The 21,444-nt window shown below is 39.3% G+C and overlaps 2 protein-coding genes across 7 annotated transcripts in view; one reads left to right on the forward strand and one right to left on the reverse strand.

Moving 5' to 3' along the window:
* The window catches only part of TOPBP1 (topoisomerase (DNA) II binding protein 1), a 24,967-nt gene extending 20,400 nt beyond the window's left edge, over nt 1–4,567 (forward strand). For all 3 annotated transcript variants that reach the window (XM_009331237.1, XM_009331238.1, XM_009331239.1), the window contains exons 23-27: nt 185–348; nt 1,261–1,401; nt 2,587–2,676; nt 3,141–3,302; nt 3,681–4,567. In XM_009331237.1, coding sequence (XP_009329512.1) covers nt 185–348; nt 1,261–1,401; nt 2,587–2,676; nt 3,141–3,302; nt 3,681–3,824 — 701 coding nt within the window. In that variant the 3' untranslated portion in view covers nt 3,825–4,567. The remainder of the gene's footprint in view (nt 1–184; nt 349–1,260; nt 1,402–2,586; nt 2,677–3,140; nt 3,303–3,680) is intronic.
* A 2,913-nt stretch (nt 4,568–7,480) lies between these two features.
* CDV3 (CDV3 homolog (mouse)) overlaps nt 7,481–21,444 on the reverse strand; it is a 14,394-nt gene continuing 430 nt past the window's right edge. The window contains exons 1-5 of one of the 4 annotated variants that reach the window (XM_009331241.1): nt 20,443–20,518; nt 18,138–18,274; nt 16,888–17,050; nt 15,723–15,772; nt 9,732–15,340 (exon numbers count right to left, since the gene is read on the reverse strand). In XM_009331241.1, coding sequence (XP_009329516.1) covers nt 15,324–15,340; nt 15,723–15,772; nt 16,888–17,050; nt 18,138–18,274; nt 20,443–20,453 — 378 coding nt within the window. In that variant the 5' untranslated portion in view covers nt 20,454–20,518 and the 3' untranslated portion in view covers nt 9,732–15,323. Of the gene's footprint in view, nt 8,827–9,731; nt 15,773–16,887; nt 17,051–18,137; nt 18,275–20,442; nt 20,523–21,444 lie in introns of those variants that run through there. The other 3 variants (XM_009331242.1, XM_009331244.1, XM_009331243.1) reach the window with 3 other exon arrangements.

Raw genomic sequence — 21,444 nt, forward strand, 5'->3', positions numbered from 1 at the left:
CCTGTATGCTCCTCCTTTCTTGCCATCTTCTGCCCATGTCACTTCAATGATGATATTTCCAATGTAAACTTGAGTTAAGTATATTTTTATCCGAATTCAAATAATTCTCGCTTTGAGTTGATCCTTTCTGTGGTACAGCATGACTCTTAAATATTTTGAATCAAATTCATTCCTTGCTTCCAAGGTGGAATAGTACTTGAGAAACAGTGCTTTGATCCAAGTTGCACACACATTGTTGTGGGACATCCTCTTCGAAATGAAAAATTCTTGGCTTCGATGGCAGCTGGAAAGTGGGTGCTTCATCGTTCCTACCTGGAGGCATGTAGAGGAGCTGGCTGCTTTGTTCAGGCATGTGACCTTATTATTGAGAAATGAGTATGTTGCACCTTTTCTCATTTCTTTTTATTTTGCACTACTAGGAAAGGACTTAACCTCTCAAAAGCAATTAGCAGTTTGGAGTGCCCGAGCCTTGGGAGTTTTAGATCCAAAGTCTGAGAAATTTTTGGCAAACTTTTGTCTGAAAACTAGTCCTGAACCAAACTCCTGGTATAGGACAAATAAAATACCTATATTTTTATAGTTAGTTCTGAAAATTGAAACTTGAGTACCTTTTGGTAAATTCTCATTGGTATCAGCTAGAGTTATGTGGATCTTGTTACGCCAGGAATTAAATCCTGATCCTTTCAATAAGTGAACATAATAGTTTTAAGTGATCCAATTCTGTAACCATGTGCATAAACATTTTTGAACACTCTCTTCCAACTCCTCACCTCCCTAACCATTATTTCATCCTGGGTTGAACCATCACTTCTCCTGGGTCTAGCAGTTCTTTTACATTGACCAGGCTAACTTTAAAATAATGCCTGTAGACTGGTTCATATCTTCATGTATCAAAACCAACTTTCATTGGTTCATTGTTTTGGAAGACACTGCAGAAATGTAGAGTCGATGGTGTCCAGAATAGTGAGTTGCTTTGCCCTGTTGTTGAATTCCATTGCAAGAGGAATCTGGTTGTCCACAATGTGACTTGATGTCAGAGAAAACATGAGTTGATGTAGATACGTATGTGCAATTAAGAGCCATAAATTTTAACTACAGCTGTTTTGGCCAGATAAAATCAATACATAAAGCTAGAGTGAGTTGGGATTTGTTCTGGTTTTGGTTTTGTTTTTTTTTTATTTTGGTGTGGGTTTTGTATTTATTTTTCTGCCGGTAAAGTTGGCAGGACTGCTTTGTAATTCAAGCTTATGATTGTTCTAGGAAGAAGATTACGAGTGGGGAAGTAATTCCATACTTAACGTTTTGCCTGGAATCAATGTAAACCAGAAGAAACTAGCACTCGCAGCCATGAGGTGGAGGAAAAAAATTCATAAAGGGAGGCAAGAAACTGGTATTGTTGAGGTATGGCATTGGTGAGATATTTAGATACTCATGTAAGTTATACAGTGTGAGCGGACAGGATAGGGATTGTCATCAAGAAACTCAGAAACTTAACTGATAGGGAAAGGTAATCTGCCTTGTTATTAAGAACAAAATGGCTTGGCTGGATATATTCTAGTTAAGTAATTTTATTTTAAAAAAACTTCTAGTGCTGGCATATTAAAAGTCTTAATCTCCTCCTGAACCATTGTTCATTTTTTTGCAAAGCTGGAATGTGGCTACTTATGTATGTAAACGTCCCTTGGCCATGAAGATGATGTTTACACTTTCAGATTCCTGACTGGGGAGCTAACCTAACTCGGCTTTACCAGGAAAACACAACTGGTACTGGCAGTAACAGTTACAAATCCTGTGCTGTGCCATATAGTTGAATACAGCTCTCTGGACAGCATTTTTATAGCTCTAGCAGTGAGCATACTGTTGTGCTTCAAACATCGCGCAAGTTTGCACCTTTCCTAAAGCACCTTCCGTGATTTTTACGGTGCAAGTTCCATAGTCTTTCAGTGAAATTTTTGAACGTGGGAATTGGGTTCCACAAAGCCTTTTAACTCCTCTCTCAGATCAGGTATTGCAGTTGAGTATTCCTTGAAAAGTAGAAATACTGCTGCTGTTTCAGTCACATCAGGATAAATCTTCACTTGCATGTATTTCACAACAGCCTTTTTAAATGAATGCTTGTAACAAATCCTCTGTACCCCTTGCCTACTTGGAAACCAGAGTGAGTGCTTGTAGGAGGCAACCAGTTGGCCCTAGGTGCTGTTACTGTAACTGCGTAGATCATGTAGTGCATGGGGTAGGGGGGATATGTTGTTTCCAAGTAACTGTTTGTCCTAAGATGTGTTTCTGTAGATGAGTGTCTGGTGTTCTGGAAAAAATACTGCCAAGAGTCTTTTCATAGATCGGTTTGCCCATCTTGCTATGTGGGTGAAAGGGCTTGGTGACAAGCTGCCTGACTGTATGGTATTGGCCCAGTAGTTACATGTTGTGTGGGTTTTTTTCTGCCATTTACACTTAAAGACAAAACTAGGTGACAGCAAATCTTCATCTGATGGATATTCATGAAAGGGGCAAATTATAGATCCATTAAGTCTTTGTATTTTTTTTTAGTACTGATGTACTTTTGACTAAATTGAGTCTTTTATCTAGGGAGCTTTCAGTGGCTGGAAAGTGATCCTGAACGTTGACCAAACCAAGGAAGCAGGATTCAGACGCCTTCTTCAGTCAGGAGGAGCAAAAGTATGTAGTTTTTTTAAAAAATAATTAAATACACATATGTTTCTATTAACTTTTTTTTTTCTTTCTGTTAAACTCTGCGCTGGGCATTTTCCATGCAAGTAAAACATCTTAACCAACAAAATTGCTTACACACAGGATAGCTGAGACATGGTTGAAGGGTAGGAGGAAAAAGCTAGTCATCTTCATTTTGCATGTGGTCAGGCAGGGCAGCTTGTCTGAGGTCACACAAGTCAGTAGTGCTGGTGGGAACTGAAGATAGAATTTCTGTGCCCCGCTCTGATGAGAAGGATCATCCTTCTTGAAAGGTACGCGATGGTACAGAATGCAGCTGTAAATGGTATTTTATTTCCCATTGGTTTGCTAGTTAATTTGATGAGTGAAATTATAGGTCATGAACTGCATTTGTCTTGGGGAAGAAACACAAAAATAAACTTGTTTTTTTTCTGTTGTGTTTTAATCTGTAGGTGTTTTCTGGTCATTCTATGTCTCTCTTTAAAGAAGCAACTCATCTCTTTGCTGACTTCAGTAAGCTGAAGCCGGATGACACCAGGGTTAACATAGCAGAAGCGGCAGCCCAGGGAGTGAACTGCTTGAAACCAGAGTACATTGCTGACTACCTCATCCAGGTGTGCATGCCCGAGGGCGCTCTCGGGGGGGTGCTCTTCACCTATCCCACCCTTGCCTCCAACAACCCCAGCCACCTGAAGCCTCTGAAACGGACTGCTGCTCTACTAGTCGTGTGCCTCCTTTGCCAGGAATTGCGGCCACAAGTGCCTATGCCGAGTATTTCGATCCGTGGCCTCAAATTTTAATTGCTGTAACATGACTTGTTCTAGTGCTGGCAGGGTAGGGAGCTTGCAAAACCTATTAAAAATGTAGGTGTGCAGTGTTCATTTTGTTATTTTCAGTTTTAGAAAACTAATGAGCTGTTTCTTCTCAGAAGCTTCTTGAGCTAAACAAAGGCTTGAGCTAAACCACTTTTTTTCTTTCTTCCTCTGTTGAAGGACCCACCTCCCCCAGTGGAGTCTTACTGCCTGCCGGAAGCTGAGTCTTACCTTCAGAATAACACAGAACTTGGAACTGGAGTATCCCAGAAAAGAAAAGCGCTGGGAGAAATGAGCAGAGTCAAGCGATCCAGAATACACTGAGCAAATTCCATGTTTTTAATTTGTACGTTTTTAAATTCATATTTATATTTTTTTCATTCTCACCACAAAAATTAAAAGCTTTGAGTTCCACTTCTAATTTGTCCTGAGATTAAAATAACTTTACAGTAATACTCATAGGAAAGATTGTTTTGCTTACCAGTAGCATCTAAAAATGTGGCAAGAACTCATCCAAAAAATACTTTGTTTCCAAAATGTCCTAACTATCCCACTAATGATTTTGTTTAGGGACACCATTGTATAATAATAGTAAAGAAATACTTTGAGAGATGCTTATCACATCCTTTATCTGTGTGTTGTGGGGAAAATACCAGTTGATAAGAATTCTGTTGCATTTCCCACTCAGTAATGGACTGTGGTTTTACATGAATTTTTCCTCTTTTGGTATTTTCTATTGGAGGGGAAAAAGGAAATGGGAGAAAAAGATCTGGCTTGTAAAGTTTTGTACTAATAGAGGGTGTAATAAACTATTTCTATAAATAGAGGCACTTGTTGAGGTACTGTTGTTCTAAGTGCTAATGAATCTGTTCAGCAAACATAGAACCAACTGTTTGACGAGAGTGAAGTTTGTCTGACCATGCTCCCTGTTTGAGTCTGCGACAGGAACCAGAGGCAGAACAAAGACGTTAGTTTCCAGCAGCTGGAAATGTTCTTAGTCAGACAACCACAATATTTGACAAACTGACCTTTTAGTAACTATGGGGTCTGGGTCTCTGTTTATTGAACTTCTTACTGTGTGTGAGTTGCACTGTGTTAGTGTGGGTAAAAGTGTTTGTGCTTATGAAATCTGAAGAGCTGTATTTAAGCAGCTAGAATTGCTGCAGCCTGTTTGAACAGAGAAGCACGACATCCAGTTGCACAGAACTTGTCTGGGGAAATACATGTAACATCTTTAAAGTCTATTTAATTTACCCCTATTGTTTTGAAGGGGGGTATATTCTACTTTTATTTTCTAGCTGCTGAATACTCTTTTGTAGAAAGTCTTTGCATCAGTATCAGTTGCAAATAGAAGAAAGGAGGAGCCACAAGCATGTAAGACCTGTGCAATCTGGAGAGTCTTGCTCTAGGCTGGGGAGAACGATCTCCTTGCTGCTGGGGGTAAGGGACAAGGGACCTGAGCTGTGGCAGTCTCCAGGTGAGAGAGAATAGGAAGGCAGCTTGCCTTTATGTGCAAGGCTGTACTTTGTGCTTCTGCTTCCTACTTCAGTGCAGTGGATGTTTTGTCAGTGAGCTCTGCAACATGCTGTCGGGATGACCTGGAGGAGTTCTCGGGAAGGACTGAAAGATGCCAATGAATGTGAGGGATTTGATTCTTTTTTAAAAGTGAAGTCTGTGCCCCTATCAGTGGAGGCTTAGGCTGTGGCTAGATTGCTACGTTGAGTTGCAGCGACTAGTCTTTGTCACCTGCTTTGCTTTTCTTGATCTTAACAGCTTGATGCTTTTTGCTATTTGTGGATGTCAAACACCTCCAACTTGCTCAAAGTCCGCATACTGAAAATAATGCTGCTGTTAATGCCTTAAATCACATTTTGAATTAACTTTCTATTTCACTGGCAATTCTCTGTTCTACCTCCAAAATGCTGCCTTGCATTGCAGGCATTTTAAAGAGATGTGGATATTAGTAGGTGAGACCTGAGGGTCCTGTGACTTTTTTTTTTTTCTTTCTTCCCAGTCCTCAGCCGAAGCTGCTGTAGAAGGGTAGTGCTGCTCTTATCACCTTACAGATAAGAAACCACTCCCTGACCCACTTAGCTAAGCTTTAAAGAAAGTCTTGGAGACACAGTTCCTGCAGCTGCTGTGAATCCTGGGGGCAGGCCAGAAGGGGCGCAGCTAAAATCAGACACATGCCAACCCCCAGTGGGACCAGTAATGTGGGATCTGAGCATTACCTGTTCTCCAGCCATCTGCTCAGCTTGCATGTATCCGTATGCCACATACAGGCCACAGCACGCGCTGCCCAGGTGGACGCTGGCTGTAAGCCAGGGCGAAGGAAGGCAGGCACTAAGCAGCTATGGTGAAGGAGGAAGGACAGCGAGGGAGCACTGGGGGGAACAGAGGCAGAAAGCAGCTGTCAACAGCCAGAGCCAGCCCCTCTTCTGCGCTGAGCCTAGAACAACGCCCTGACAACCAGCACGCTGCTGTCCCTGCCGCTGACTGCTGTGATTGCTCAGTCCCTGAAGAGAGGGGTGAACAGAACAAAAGCGAGACAGACTTGGAGGTGTAAATTCCGTTGGTGCTGTTAAGATAAATTTATTTTCTTCAGCTTTCTTCACAGGAAACATCACAAAAGTGCTTTACAGAGTTTGATACCATTACTCTAACATGGGACAAAAAGACAACAACAGGTGTGTGCACTGCACAGTTAGAAGTTGTCATATGCAGAAGCCATGATAGGTAAACCAGGGTAAAAAAATCTACTGACAAAAAATATATATATAGTTCAGGTTTTGAACTTAAATTATGACTATAAACATATAATTATATAAATATACAGGCACCATTAGGTTCCTGTGTTAACTGTGGGGGCCACACAGGGATCCTCAGAAATAGTTCACATTGTACTCTACTTTGCTGAAACAGTTTCTGCTGTGCTCAGCAGGCTCCCAGCCAACCATTTTCCCAGCCAGACAGTATCGGTCTTTCTTTTGCACTACAGTAAGCACTCGGATGGCTTTATCTTCATTTCTTCAGGTTAAGTCTGGTGGTGAGACATTCTGGTGCGTTGTTGAAAGCAAATTCAGTTTAATATTTTTTTCACTTAGAGATGTCCTCCTACTATTCTTCACTCAGTCATCTCTTCATTAAAAGAAATAAAAATGTTTTAGGCTAGACCCTGCTGTCCAGGTAAGAGTTTTGTTTGAGCTAGCATGTTACCAGTCATGCAACCCTACTTCTTTTCATAGCTGACTGCCTTCATTTTGCTGTGTTCTGCGGGAGTTAGGCTCCCACGTAGCCTTTGAGGGTCTAGGTTTAAATTCTTCACGGAGACGACATTTACTTGCTAAGCAATTTTGCAACAGATGAAGCCGTGTTTGTGATGCTAGAGCCCTGATGGAAGAAATACAGCATGATCGAGACTTGGGAGTTCTTGCTTATAGAGCTGCTTTCTAAGTAAGTGGTGAATAATTCAGGCACCTGACTAGAAATCCTTGGCATGGCAATAATGTAGATGAACGAAAGAAGAAGGGAATACTCTAGGGTGAAGAAAGGTCAAATCAAGAGATTGTTGCTGGGCTTTGAGTTGCAGAAAAAAAGTTAGCAGAGCCAATTATCTAGAAAACACTGTCGTGCCAGTTTTGCAAAGCTAGTTTGCCTTTTACCTAATTCCCAGATTACAGACACAGTGCACAGTCAGAGAACTAGTCAGTCCTGAAGGTTACTGGGTGGTTAGTAAATAACACAGTAAGGACTTACAGTGGCAAGACAGGGCTTTGGTGAATGTAGCAGCAGACATGAGTCTTCCAGATGTGCGGGAGAGGGTATGAAGTACTACGTTCTAACAACTATCAGATATCACTGCATCTGCTCTATTTCCCCTCCACCCCTCAAAATTAACAAAAAACCTCAGCTCCAATTTGCCAACTTTATAAACTCCCAGCAGCCACAATTTTTGACAGAATACTAGTAACTGCTGTAATAGAACAGATACAATTTATTTGGATGCAAAATCCAAGGTGCATTCTTCTCAACCACGTATCATTATTAGTACTGGAAAGCAGCTGTTCTATATGATACAGTGTTCCGATATTGAGACAGTGCAGCTCTTAAGTGGTAGGCTATACATCCTAACAGGCTTGAGTCTCGCCTCATGACACCTCCTTTGTATTTATAAATGTAGCAATACTGGTAAATGCAGTCAGCACTTAAAGACTTAACCTTATTTACAGATGTACGATCTTTAAAGTACAAGATGAGAATGTGAAGAGATGAAACAAACCACAAAGACTAAGCCTGCTGCCCAGTGTTGCTGCACTCATCTTCATCTCAAATATTTTAATCTAATTTCAATGTCCAGTTAAATACCAAAATAGGTGTGTTAGACAAAGTGTGGCTGAGCTCATTTGGCTGCTGGTCAGAGACGAAGTAATACATCTGCTTCATCTCTGCCACAAACAAAGTGCAGAGTAAGCCAGAAATGTAAAACAAGTTTGCTATGGGGTTTGTTCACTTGCGCTTGATTCTGGCTGTTGTATCTAGACTTCAAGTGAGAAGAGCTCAAATCAAGTTTTAATGAAACTGATCTCAAGTGACGGAAATAACTCCACTGAAAGCAATGAAGTTAAGCTCCAGGAGATCAGATTCATGTACATTTTACCTGTTTCTCAATGCATTTGTTCTCTTGTATCAGCCTGTTTTTATGGTTTGGATCATTTTGTTAATGGTTGTACATACTCTGAAAGAGATACAGAATAAGTGACTTGTTTTAATTAAAAAAGGAAGCTTATGACAACATTTTAACTAACAGTTTTCTGTAGGCAAATTATTTGAAATAAAGCAGACAGTTATAACTCGATGACTTCAATGCTATAACTGAGCTAGAAAGAAAATTCAGTACAGAAGATAGGAGACAAGAAACAGAACAGAAAAGGTCAGATTGAGTAAAAGTTAGTAAGAGCATGCCATGCTAGTCACTGGGAAGAAGAGTGAATTATATACACGAAACTGAAGACTTCAGTATATCGGATGGCAGAAGCCAATGCCCATAGAAAGTTATTAGGTTTGTCAGCACTGGGGAAGATGGTGATTGCCAGGGTAAGCTAACTAACTCTGTAAACTTGGCAATTCAGTGGCAAGTGAACGTCAACAGAAAATAAACCCAAGGCAATGAATACTGGAAAGGCTTTAAACCACTCATACATGCTCTGGTGGATTCTGAATTAGCTGTGAACTTTCAAGGGGACGATCTAGGCATCACCATGGACAGCTCGATGAAGACATCTGCTCAATGTGTAGTTGCAGTCAAGAAAGCGAATAAGATGTTAGGCTGTATTAAAGACAGAACAATATGGAAAAATATTACAGCATGTATTTCTCTTAGAGGTCCTCAATGAGTATTTGCTGTTTCATCAGCACCTTAAAAAAAGTGACATTTAGAAAAATACAGGGAGGAAAGTGATAAGAGAACAGTAGAAGCAGCTCTTCATAGCTGGAAAGACAGTAAGACCAAGGCAGTTTATTTGTTAAGAGGGGAAAAGAATAGATGATATGCATCTTAAAAGTAACTCTCCTTCTCACCATATAACAGGATATATACCTCAGTCTTTTTAAGCCACCTACCAATCTGTTGACCTCAGTATCATTCATCATCATCACTATAAGTATTCCAAAAAGCCCCCTGTGTTATTTCTTAATGCTTATTATTCAGCTAGTTAAACATTTCCTCTGAAGCAACTGCAATAGTGTGTTGAAATTTAAGAGTAATCATTTCTGACAGAGAATTGCCACAGCTGATGCACATTAACAACTGTCTTAGAGGTGCTGCAATGATAGTATCAGCAAGGGAGGATAGCTGCTGGGCCTCATCTCTGTCCAGGACCCACCAGAGGTCTAACTTGTCTGCGTGCATACCACCATCACGTTCTCTGCTTCCATTTGGAGGTCCAATGTAAAAGCTGAGTGATGAACCTTGAAATCACCAGCAACAGCAGACAAGGGCCTACTCATAAAAATTATTTCTTCATGTTCCTCCAGCTGCAGTTAACTGATAAAACAGGAGATGATAGTAAACAGGGTAATCACATCTTCTGTGTCTGTATTCCTTCCCCTCCTACCTATCCCTCTGCTTACCCCTCTCAGCTCTATCTTCTGATCATTTCTTTCCTTTATCTGTTTCACAGAAACATCTCCATAGGCAACTATTTCCCTTTGTTTTATTCCCTTCATGTTTTTCCTCCACTGCCTTAATAACCTCAGAACTTTTAGAATCTGGTAAGATTACTCTCTCTCCCATATTTCCATTGTACCTGCATGCTACTTCAACTTAAATATGGGAAAGGATAAAGAATAGGACAAATGTATGTTTACATGTGGAGAGGGGAAGAAAACTACATTCCTACTACAAAATACCACTTGGTATCCTGACACAAATATATACTTTCAGGAGTGAACATTTCTAGTTCACATATTTGAACAAACTTTAAAACAGCCACATTAGAAGAGATGGCTATCAACTGTGAGCAGGATTTTATTTCAGTCATGGGGTTTACAAAATGTAGCAATATTGATTGTAATGTATTCCACATAAAAACAAAAAGCCTCGTATTAATTTGGTTGCACAGATAATTAAAGAGAGGAAATAACAGAGTGCTCAGCCTGAACTTTTTCCTTACCCATACACACTAAAATAAGACTAATTACATAATACTTAAATAGAATGTGTATTACATTCTGTAGAAATAAGCCTTTCCCAAAGTAGTATTAAAATACTGTAATGAAAGCTAATATAAAGATCTTTTAATAAAGATTTTTTTAGTCCTCTGCAGCACCTTCCATCAGCCCCAGCCCTGAACAAAGAACAGCTTTGGCCTCACAACACCCCTGTGAGGTAGGTTGTTGGGGTTTTTTGGTACAGCTGGGGAAACAGAGGCAAAGTGAAACTAAATTACTTGAAGTTGACACAGCAGCTCAGTGGAAAACCAAGGCCAAATCCTACTCTCTTGGTCCTATGCTCTTGCTACAAAATGGGCTTGCTTCTTTTCAGTGCACGCAGTTGTTTTAGATTATACTTTCCATTCCAGCATTCCAGATGCACTGCTTTTGCTGATGATTCATTAATACTGTGATACATTTTTAATATTTGTATTCTGGCTAAGTAGCCCATTGAACTTCATTAACCTTGCTAAATCAACATATATTCTAAGCAACTGAACATAAAACCGTGATACACGTACCATTGAAGATGCTTCACAAAAAAAGGAAACGTCTTCATAGCAATTTGAATCGGTGTCTCAGCTTTTTATCATGCAGAAGTGAGAAAGAGTTTTCTCAAGTATGAAACAAGCTATATCCTAATAAGATTGCTGAACTATCTTGGAATTTGTCCTTTCTCAGTTCGCTCTTTAAGCAACTGGTTAGACAGCCTTGTACCAATGCAGAATTCTACCTTCTCTCTGGACAGGTTTTCCTGATTCTTTTCTTTAAAGGGGAAAAAAAAAATGGGATGCCTTCGCCAAGTACTGAACTTCAAACACTTTTGCTGATTTAAAGTCAGATGGATCTGTCACATGTGAAAGCAGTGCTTACCCTGCACTTCTCCTATCCAACCACTTACACTCCCCTCCCTACCTCAGGCTATGCATTTAATGCTATCATTTAGAAAATGGCCTTCCTAATCCCTCTCTTCTTATTCCTCCTGTGTTTTATTTGCGTAATTTCCACTTGTCCTAATTAAAAAAAAAAATCTTCCTTCCTGTTCTATTTCACTTTAAACAGAACATGGTGGAACTACAGCTGGTGCTTCAGAAACCAAACTCTCGATACATGATAGTTATGACTTATCCAAATCAGTATTAGACTCCTCAGTTCTGTTTTCTGCTGTCATTTCTTCTTCCATCTGCTAGAGCTTGCAGGTTCTCATATTAACCTCGATACAGACAAGCTGACTTCTTAACTTTCTCTGAAGAATTTATTGGCAAATATGTCAATTTCCTCCCCCTTAGTACATAATTAATTTATACATCTGAAATGTAAATATGCATGTTATTTTTTTCTTATATTCCCAAATAAAGGCCCTATTTACCATTAAAACCACTTTGTGAAATTAAAAGCTGAAAACAGAGAGGGACAAAATTTGGGAACTAAATTACAGTCAGGCGATGAAACCTGAATTGTGGCTATTCATCAAGATTTTTAAGTATTCAAGGTGTTTTTGGTAAAATTTAGTTTATTGGGCCTCCGATACAAACTGGTCATGTAAAATATGAGGTATTCATTTCTCTGACCATGTCAATATTGGAAAGAATAATATTACTACCTTGTAAATAAGCACCTTTTAGACTAATAGGGTTTCATGTGCTTAAAAAAGAATCAGCTCCTCCATTTTAGTTACGGTATTTGACAGAAAACCACAAGCAAGTTTAGAACTGCTCAACCAGGCTGAAGTTAGAAGAAAAAGAAGATATAACTATTGCAAAAGCTCAGATAAGCAAACTCCAAGACATACAGCCCCATCAAATTTGTGTTGTTTCCTTGACCAGCACAGATATCTCAGCCATGTTGTGGTGAAAGTTTCCAGGAGCCAACAGATGGAGTCAAATACCAAAAACCCTATTCCCTATGGTGTCAGGTCTCTAACACAATTTGTACCATTAAAAATTCAACTGTTCATAAGCAAGTTACTTTGGACATGACTGGTAAAGTTAGCTACAAAAGACAAAACTGAAGTAGCAGGAGAGACTCACTTTTAGTTGTCAATTTCTCTTCATTTGAGAAGATTAAACATGGCACAGGTAAATGGGGGGGGTGGGGTGGGACAAAATTAATCCTCTCCTACATTTATCATCAGCTCAAGTAAATACAGATGCCAGATTCCTACAGCAGGTATTTGGGAAGTCCAACTTTATTCAAATTATCTAGTTTTGGGCATTTTAACATTCCTTAAATACAGACTATATCACCGAGAACCACAAATCCAAATTGTTCCTTTTCCAGTAAGTACTGGATATTTAAATGTTCTACTAGCGAGCCGGTACCTTATGGCTGTGTTTTTATTTTAAGCCAGAGAAAGTAAAATGGAACCTTTAAATTGGAAATTAATAACTAACCTACTATAAAAGCATGTTACAGGTTAGGAAGTTCCTGAAGTGGCACACAACTGCATTTTACTGACTGGTATCAAGAATCTCATTTCTACAACTGACAATCCTTCATTTATAGAATGAGGCTTCAACAAGCATTTTGAAGGAACAAAATGGACATTCTTAGCATGCCTTGAATGAATGCAACAACAAACCAGATGAAGTTGGACTGCAGAGTCTCAAAAGCATACTGAGCTTCCACAGAGGACCGACTTTCAAAATTTCAGGCATGCAGAACAATTAATCATTACAAGGTAGATACTGGCAACTGGCATTTTGATAGTTGCTGGCAGCGATATTTAACACAAGAAACACTTCAAAATAATTTAACATTCTGTACTATGGAAATCTGCTGCATTTCTGATTTTTTTTCCTTTATGCCTCCAGAAAGAACCTGGAATGATATGCTTAAGATAAGCCCCCAAAATAACACCTCTAGTTATCAGTAGCTGATGGACTCTGGTGACAGCAACCATCCAGAGGTTTGTCTTGTTTTGTTGGGTTTTTTTTTTTTTTCATTCTTTAATTTAGTAGAGCTACTTTCAAGTGAAAAGCAAATCAAAGCTTCATTCATACTCAATTCACAATCTCAAACCAGTCCTATATGGTGGGAGTAAGAAGACACTCTGACAAGCAAACTAAATTTCTATGTATAAATAAAAGTCATTAATATATGCACTGCTATAAGCTCTTAAATATAGCCCACCTGACCATAAGGCTGACTACCCAACTCCATGGCCTGTCCCTTAAGAGATCCAAATGCTCTGCATTTCCTCAGCTGTTGTATGGTCATAAGCTAGAACTAAAGGTAAAGACTCCAGAATCCATGTATATTTCCATTTTATTTGATTTGCAACTGTTACAGGGTTTTATTCAACTGCCAGAATTCATGCCCAAAAACTCAGATAAGGATGGTACAACGGACAGTCTCATCTACTACCCTTCATACCGTAGACTAAAACTTGATTTGTGTGCACTGGTGACTTCAACTGCTTCAGATCATCAGGAAAAGTGCTTTAAGATTTCACATTTCTACCACATCAAGCGACATGTCCATTTACCATGAATTCCACAGAAAGCTTCAGTGACAAATCAACAGTTTTGCTGGCAACAATGTATTTTCAAGGAAGATACATGGCTCAGAGTCCAAGGGATTGGGATCAGTCTTTCAGTGGGGTTTTGTTTCCAAATGAAGTCTCCAACTTTAAGAATAGTCTCTTGAGCCCTCTCTTTAATAGCAGCTTCTAGCAGAAGTTTTAGAGACAGTTAACTCCGCAAGGGCAAGGCCAGTTTTAGTCTGTGCACAAAAGAACCAGGTGAAACCCCAGCCCCACTGAAGTCAACAGCAAAATTCCCATTGGCCTCAGAGAAGTAGATTTAAAGCGAGTCAGCAGTTAGTCAAAGGGAACCCAACTAGGCGATTCCTGCACTACCCTCATCATCTGCACATACATAGTACTCCCACACACGTAAGCAAGTTTTGTTTTGTTCCCTTGTTTTTCTTGCCATTGGCAACTCTTATAGATGTTGGGTCTATTTTTTGGCATTTACTCTGAGAAACCTCAACACTGGAGCACGCCACTATTGTACTTCATTTTGCTCGTGTAAGAATTCAGAGAAGAGAAAAACAGTTACAGCAGGACACTTTTGGTACTTGACAGGTTTTGTTCATTGAATCAGAGTTACGGTCAATGTCCTATATTCTTAGTGTATCAGTGCCATTTTGCCTACTTCCACTAAATTAAGTCAGAGATGACAACAACTTAAAGAGGTCACTGCCTTCCATTATTACTAAACTTCCTGACTTTGAATAAACACCATTTATGAGTTTTACTTACAGGATTTCTGCCTCAGAAAGCCTGCATGCTTCACAGAAGTAGCCAAACAAATAAGGCTTACCAGCTTTAGTTATCCCTCTGCATACCAAGTTATTTTGGTTATCAAGTAACCATTACCCTTCAACAAACAAAGGATTATTTTTAATAGAGAAACTTTTAGCTAGTATCGCTACTGCCACGTATCTCATTTTTAAGACAAATTCTGAAGACTGTAGTTGGAGTCTGGATACCTCTGTGTCAAACCAAAAAACTCTTAAGTCTTGGTGCCTTAGGGTGAGAAAGACAAACCTCATGACGAAAACCAAAGTAAACTCTATTTCACTACAACATCTCATTATTATTTAAATATACTGCAATTTGATACCAGAAACAAGGCAGGCATTTTTTTTGTGGAGAACAGAAAAAAAATTGCTTAGACAACTGTGAAAATGGCTAATGCAAACAGACCATTCAAACCCATCATTCCTCAAATCTGATACTGAATGAGTTTTAATTTGTTTTGCAGTTACTTCAGTACAGCTATCTAAAAAGGTAAACAAACTACAGCTCTGTTATATTTGGATAGTATGAGTGGTATGGTACGCTCCAGAAGTCTCTAGTAGGCTATGGCTACACATGACAGGATTCCTCAGAAGGGGAACAGAATAGGTTTGTCATTAAGGTCACTTAAATCTTTGTTATAGCAAATTGGAACCAAATGGCTGACTTCTGCAGGATTTCTGACAGGAATCCAGTAGAGCTGGTTTCAAGTTTCAGATGGCCACTAAAACAGCTGTAACCTTCTCTTCCAGAAGTTGTGATCCACATGGTGTCCACAATGAGTGCAGCAAGTCTGAGGTAGTCAACCTTTACGAAGGCTCAGTATCTGAACATAAAAAGATTTTGAAATGACCACTGGCTGTAGGTATCTTTCTGAGCAATTAAAGAACACTGATGACTCTTGTTCAATCATTTACATTAATTTGCCCCATATCCAATGGAGAAGTTGTAACATATTATGCTTCCATAGTGCAGGAGAACCAATCACTTACGTCAAAGTAGTCTGCACTTGCTGCAGTAGATCCAGCAGAAATAAGGTGGCATGTTCATCATAGCCGTTAGCTGTAGTTTAGTTACCTTAGTAGAAGGGTTACCAAAAAAGCATTCCTTAATTGTAATGTGTATGCAGCTCTACTGATCCCCAAGCACAGCATACTGGTTGTCTAGCTGAAGTTTAAGTGCCTGGTTTTTTGAGACCTCATCCCTACCTCTAGTTTTGTGTTTTACTACTTCAAAGCTCTTCTCCATTTCTTTATCCCTAAGGGAAAATAAATGTAATCAGTAAATATCTTATCACTAGCTTGTGAATTGTGAATTTCTAGTCGATTTCCACCCCATCCCAACAAAAACATTATGAACACAGAGCACTAAGGTCTAGAGTTTTAACAGAACAGCCAAACATTCCCAAGCAAATCCTGTAAAACCTTATCTCCAGAATCAAGCTCATCACCCAGTACAATTCAGATTACATTCTAAATTCCAATATTAACATTCTCAAAAGTAAATTTAAGTGCATTTATGAAAAATAGGTTTTAGAAAGCAGAAGTCCATTTCTAGAATGCTCACTCAGAATTTCATCTTAGCTCAATTTGCACCGTTCAAACCCTAAAGCATCAATGACAGCGTGTCTCATTTGCCAAGCAGACAAAGCCCCACCAAAAAAACCAGAAGAAGAAACAAAGCTTCTGCTAGGCTGTATTAGTCAATAACACAGCAAGCAGAAAAAAACCCAAAAAAACCCCCCAAAAAACCCAACCCCAAACCCCGAGTGAATTAGGTATTGGCCTAGCTATCTCTTCTGTAGGGAATGAGGTTATGGAAAGATCAGGACTCAAAAGCAGAGTGAGACTCAAGTCTTCAGCACCACAAAATACTTTGGGGGAGGCTCATCATTGCAAACTACAGCTCTGACAGCAAGTTTATTGATTTATGTTTGTATTAAACCCCATTCCTCCATTTAAGTTACCTTCACAGCTCTAATGAGAAGGCAGTGTGCTCAAGGCATCCTACTCATGTCTACTGACAGTAATAACGCAGAGCCTCACCATGGCTAGTATCTCAGGGAATCAGATGCTGCCAAGAGCAGAAATACTGTTTCAGGAAAATCCTTCAGCAAGTCAAAGATAAGGTAACTGGCAGTCTTGTTTGGCTATCTCACTGGGCTATGTCCTATGAAAGTTATTTCATGGGAAGCCCTTCCTAGAGTTGGAAAATACAGTTAAGACCTCTCCCACATCCCTTTGCCAAACAGAATAATTTCTTAGTTATTTCTTTCCTCTGTGGAAAGATTCAGGCTTAAGCCCTAAAACAAAATAAGAACTTAGAGAAGGCAGTTAAAATATGTCTTTTAGGGAATTAATGGAATGTACTTACTTTCGACTGTCTACAAGCTTGGCGGTGGACTGCAGTGATGGAAACTGCGTATCACTATAGATTTCTGGTGGTCCTTGCTGTGCTCTCCGTGGCCTGCCGCCCTCCCTGGCACCAGGCGGCCTGTATACACCACCAGTCTGAACTGGTTCTGGGGTTTCTGTAACTAGTTATAAGAACAGGATTTAGACAAGAGAGTAAGTTTGCATTCATATCTGAAAAAACCCCCCACATATAAAAAAAAGAAAAGAATCTTACAGGTATGTTTTTGCACCTTTCAAAGCTCTGGAAGAAAATATTTTAGACAAGGCAGGAAATCAGGTGTCACATAATTTAGCCTACACTTAGTAGTCAAATGAAAATGTGGCTCCGGTGTATTGCCTCACAAAGTTCAGGGAATCAAAACCACTGATGAGGACTTCATGTTTCTTATTTGCAATTTATTAGCAGCTCACATTTAAAACTAGAGATTTAAACACATAATTGTATATTTGCCAAATCTTATTTAAAGCACCTCTCCAGATGCAGAAGAGAATATCCAAATGGTTCATATTTAAGGTAACAATCTACAATGAAATAACACTGATTAAATAACACTGATTAATTAACTTTACCTCCTTGCCTGTACAGACAAGAAAGAAGACAGCAGGCTACTTTTCAATTAATTTCTCAATGGAAGAGAATAGCCTGAACTCAGATCATGGCTAACTATTTTATCTCCACTGATGCTTATAAATTGTACTTAATCAAAACTAAAGTCCTATCTCAGTTTAAGAATCAATTTTGCAATGTCATGTTCTCTGTACCCTAGAACTGATTTGAAATGCGTACTACTAACCATGGAACCCTACTCAAGAACTGCCATATTAGACATCAGATATTGGCTGAACATCCACGTAATTGTCAAAGCAATATTGTTAGATCAACAGAAATGCTTCCAACAGATATTTGCAGATTGCAAAGTAGAGTGATCTCCTTCAAAGATGGAATGCTTTCCCCCTGCACTGCTTTTGACGTCAGAAATAAAAACCCCTCCATCCGTGTTTATTTGAAGTATCTGACAGTACTATCAATTCAGTTCCTCAGATCCCTGCACAGGAAAATTTCCTCATTTGCTAGCATGTCAAACAAGCCATTAGTATGTTAGAAGGTGCCTGAATAGGAACTGCTCCTTGAGCTCTACACTCTGAGCAGCTTAATTCAACCTGATACGCTTCCGATTGGAAAAAGCAACATCTCTGAGTTAAATTTACCAATTGGTTCAACAACAGGTGCTGGTGCAGGAGCTGACTTATTCCAAGGACCAGATGATCTGTCTACACCACCACCAGTCTCCTCCCAGTTGTCACCAGGTTCTTCTCTTTTTTCACTTTCATCATCTTCTTTTTCACTATAAAAGAGAAATGACAAGTAGCATTTTACAAACAGAGGTTTAAGACTTGCCAGAGATTACACAATTGCCATAGACAAGACTTCACGGCTACTGTACTGAAGATACTAGATTTAACCAGACTACATTAGTCCTGTAACTACTGTATCAGTACTTCCATCTGAACAATTTTTGGCACACAGCTACATAACTTGGCAACTGAGAAGAAAAGTTCTTAAAAAAAAACACAAATCCAAACTGTAATAAGTGATTAAATAAACTGATTTCTTATTTTGAGCTTAAAGACTTTTTTCTCACTAAGACAATCATGCATTTGGAAGTGATGAGACGATAAAGCAGGAAAGGGCTAAAAGTCCAGCTTCCATAAAATGCTTTAGTCAAGAGGAAGAAATTGTGGAAAAGTGGTGACGGAAAGCAAGTCCTGAGCTCCCCTTCCCTATAACCACAATCACCTGAGAAACGCTCTTATACTACCCATACAAGTATAATCTACAAACCAACTCAGATTTTTTTTTTAAAAGCAGGCAATCAAAAAAGAGAGAAAAATAGGCCTTTTTTAAAGATAAATCCTATGCAAAAGCCTGACTGTATTTTACTTAAGACTATTTTATTTTGCATAGAAATAGTCAGAGACTCAAAACAGTTTGCTAGACAAAGCTACTACAGAAAGCTGTGTGGTATAATGGGACATACGTGGAGGGTGAGGCTGTTAAAAAAAACCCAAGACATTGATCTGAACAGCAGCAAAGTGAATACAGAAGTTTATAATACACCAAGTCCTACTAATCATGATTGGATAAGCTTTCTGTGTAAGTACTAATCAGACAACGGTTAAAAATACCTATCATTTCTGAAAATTAAACGGCCTTTCGCTGTTCATCAGTGAAACAATCATAGTAATCTGGACCAAGGACCTAACCGCATCACTATCCTGTTTTAAACTACGGCCAAAAGCAGATGCTTACAGACTAGCTACAACAGAGTAAGTACACATAACATCCCACCCGCACCCCCATCAGATACTTTGTGTCTTATTTTCAGCAGAGAGATCTCCAGAGCTGAATAATTTATAACCTCCAGCGGGTTTTTCTCCCATTTACTTCTCTACTCTCTCCCTGAATCCACTGAGTGGTTACAAAATCCTGTGGCAGAAACTTCCACATGCCTGAAAATCTGCCACAGCATCAAAAGCATTCAGAATGCTGGCCTTTGTCTGGAAAACCAAAGTACTTGCTTTTCAGTCAAACAGTACTAGTAGTCAGTGAAGCAGCAGCCCACTTGTTACTCGTCCATTCAGACATGTGATTATCCGCTGTGACACTTCAATGGTATGGAGAGCTTGTGGACCAAATACGTGCTAATGGCCTAAAAGGACTAGTTAACTGAAAGGGCGGAGCAGGCGAGAGCTGGGTGTTAAAAAAAAATAAATCAAAGAATATGTAAGACCTGCTCAAACAGTGAAGAAAGCATCTATTGCACTGGTTACAGGTAAGATGATTTTAAGATGGCTTTATTCTGAACATCATCAATATCTGGACCATGAGGATTATGTGACATTCTCAGTCTAAGACTGAGGTCATAAAAATCCTTTTTCTGACCTGATGAAACGTTTTCTTTAACCAGGACAGACAGGAGTAGACTTACTTCAGACCAGACTACAGGAACAGTCTAACAAAAAAGCAAACAAAGAATCTTGGATGAGACTCATAAATGCAGTCCTGTGGGATCTTGTCATGGGACACTAGTTTTACCAACTATATTTTTCATTTTTTTGAAATAAAAATGCAATGGTTCAGGAATTCACTCCCCAAACTGAGATGAGCCAGATAACCTTACGATTCAGTGGGAATTACTATCATGCACTCCTCTCTCAGCCAAATTCCTACTTTACTATCTTTATGGAGGGGAATGTTAAGCATTTGTAATAAAAATTTGAGTCCCAACCAAAACAGGTAGACCTAGAGTATCAACAGAGATGTAGAAAATAAAGAGAACATCGGCAGAGAACAGTCAAAACGAAGTTACCCTGCAGCAAACTTCTGTACTAGCAGAAACATATCAAACCTCTGTTTAATTGGACTCCATGGAGGCAGCTCTGAAGAAAGAACATACTTTTTAAGACATAGGTAATGATTATACTGGAGAGAAAAAGAAAAAAGAAGTAGTACCTTATTTGCATGGACTGAACTCTAAGACCACTATAATCAATTTCTTCCTTTTGCTCAAACTCCTTCCAATCATCCTCTTCCTGTAAGAAGAGAAAAATATAAGTTGTTACCTTCTTTACGCTGAAAGTAGAAAGGAAGAATGTAACTAAGACAATACAAAGAAAACAAAGGGTGAAGGTGCAGTTCCATCTGTGTGCACCACTGCCGACAGGGGAAAGGATTCCACTCCCTCCTACCCTAACTCACTATACGTCATCTAGGACGTACTTGTGAGCTGACTTTAACTCACTAGAACAGCTAAGAAATGCCCCAGCAAAAAAGTCATTCAGGTGAAAGAAAACCACATCATCTCAGTAGAAGTCCAGCGGGAAGTCAAGGGACAACACAAAGTAGGGAACAGGACCGTACAGCCAAGACGAGGGAAATACAAGGGCGAGACCTCTCCCGTTTACTAACAGTAAGCTTTTATGACAGCTTGAATGCACATGAAGCTTTAGATTTACTTTTCCATCCCCTATTTCATGAGCCAAACAGTAAAGAACATTTGGAATAGCTTACAGTGGATTTATGACAAAGATTAATATTGGTACATTTGACTTTTTCACATTCACAACCACATTTACAGCCTTTCTTGTTTTCTTAATGTTTTTATAATAGTGAAAAGGTCAGCTTCAAAACCACAGCAATCTCAGTACACAAAAACAGCAGAATATTAGTCTTTGGACAGCACTACTTCAAGGTTTTAAAACGGGAGTTTGATTACATGTTTGGGGAAAGAGGGACCCACCTAAGTGGAGTCAATTTTGTCCTACTGTGTAATCAGCAGATTCTGTGGTTATTAAGGTAGGCCAGAAACGGACCAGAACAGATAAGCAGTCCTCCCATGTTCCTAGTCACAGCTTTAAGACACGCACAGCCTAATTAGTAGTTTACATAATTCCTACACTCTACATGAAATGTACTTATATTGCTTTAAATATGTGGACCTCATGTTAGTGCACC

Source organism: Pygoscelis adeliae, unplaced genomic scaffold (assembly GCF_000699105.1).
Source record: "Pygoscelis adeliae isolate BGI_AS28 unplaced genomic scaffold, ASM69910v1 Scaffold99, whole genome shotgun sequence".
NCBI lineage: Eukaryota > Metazoa > Chordata > Aves > Sphenisciformes > Spheniscidae > Pygoscelis > Pygoscelis adeliae.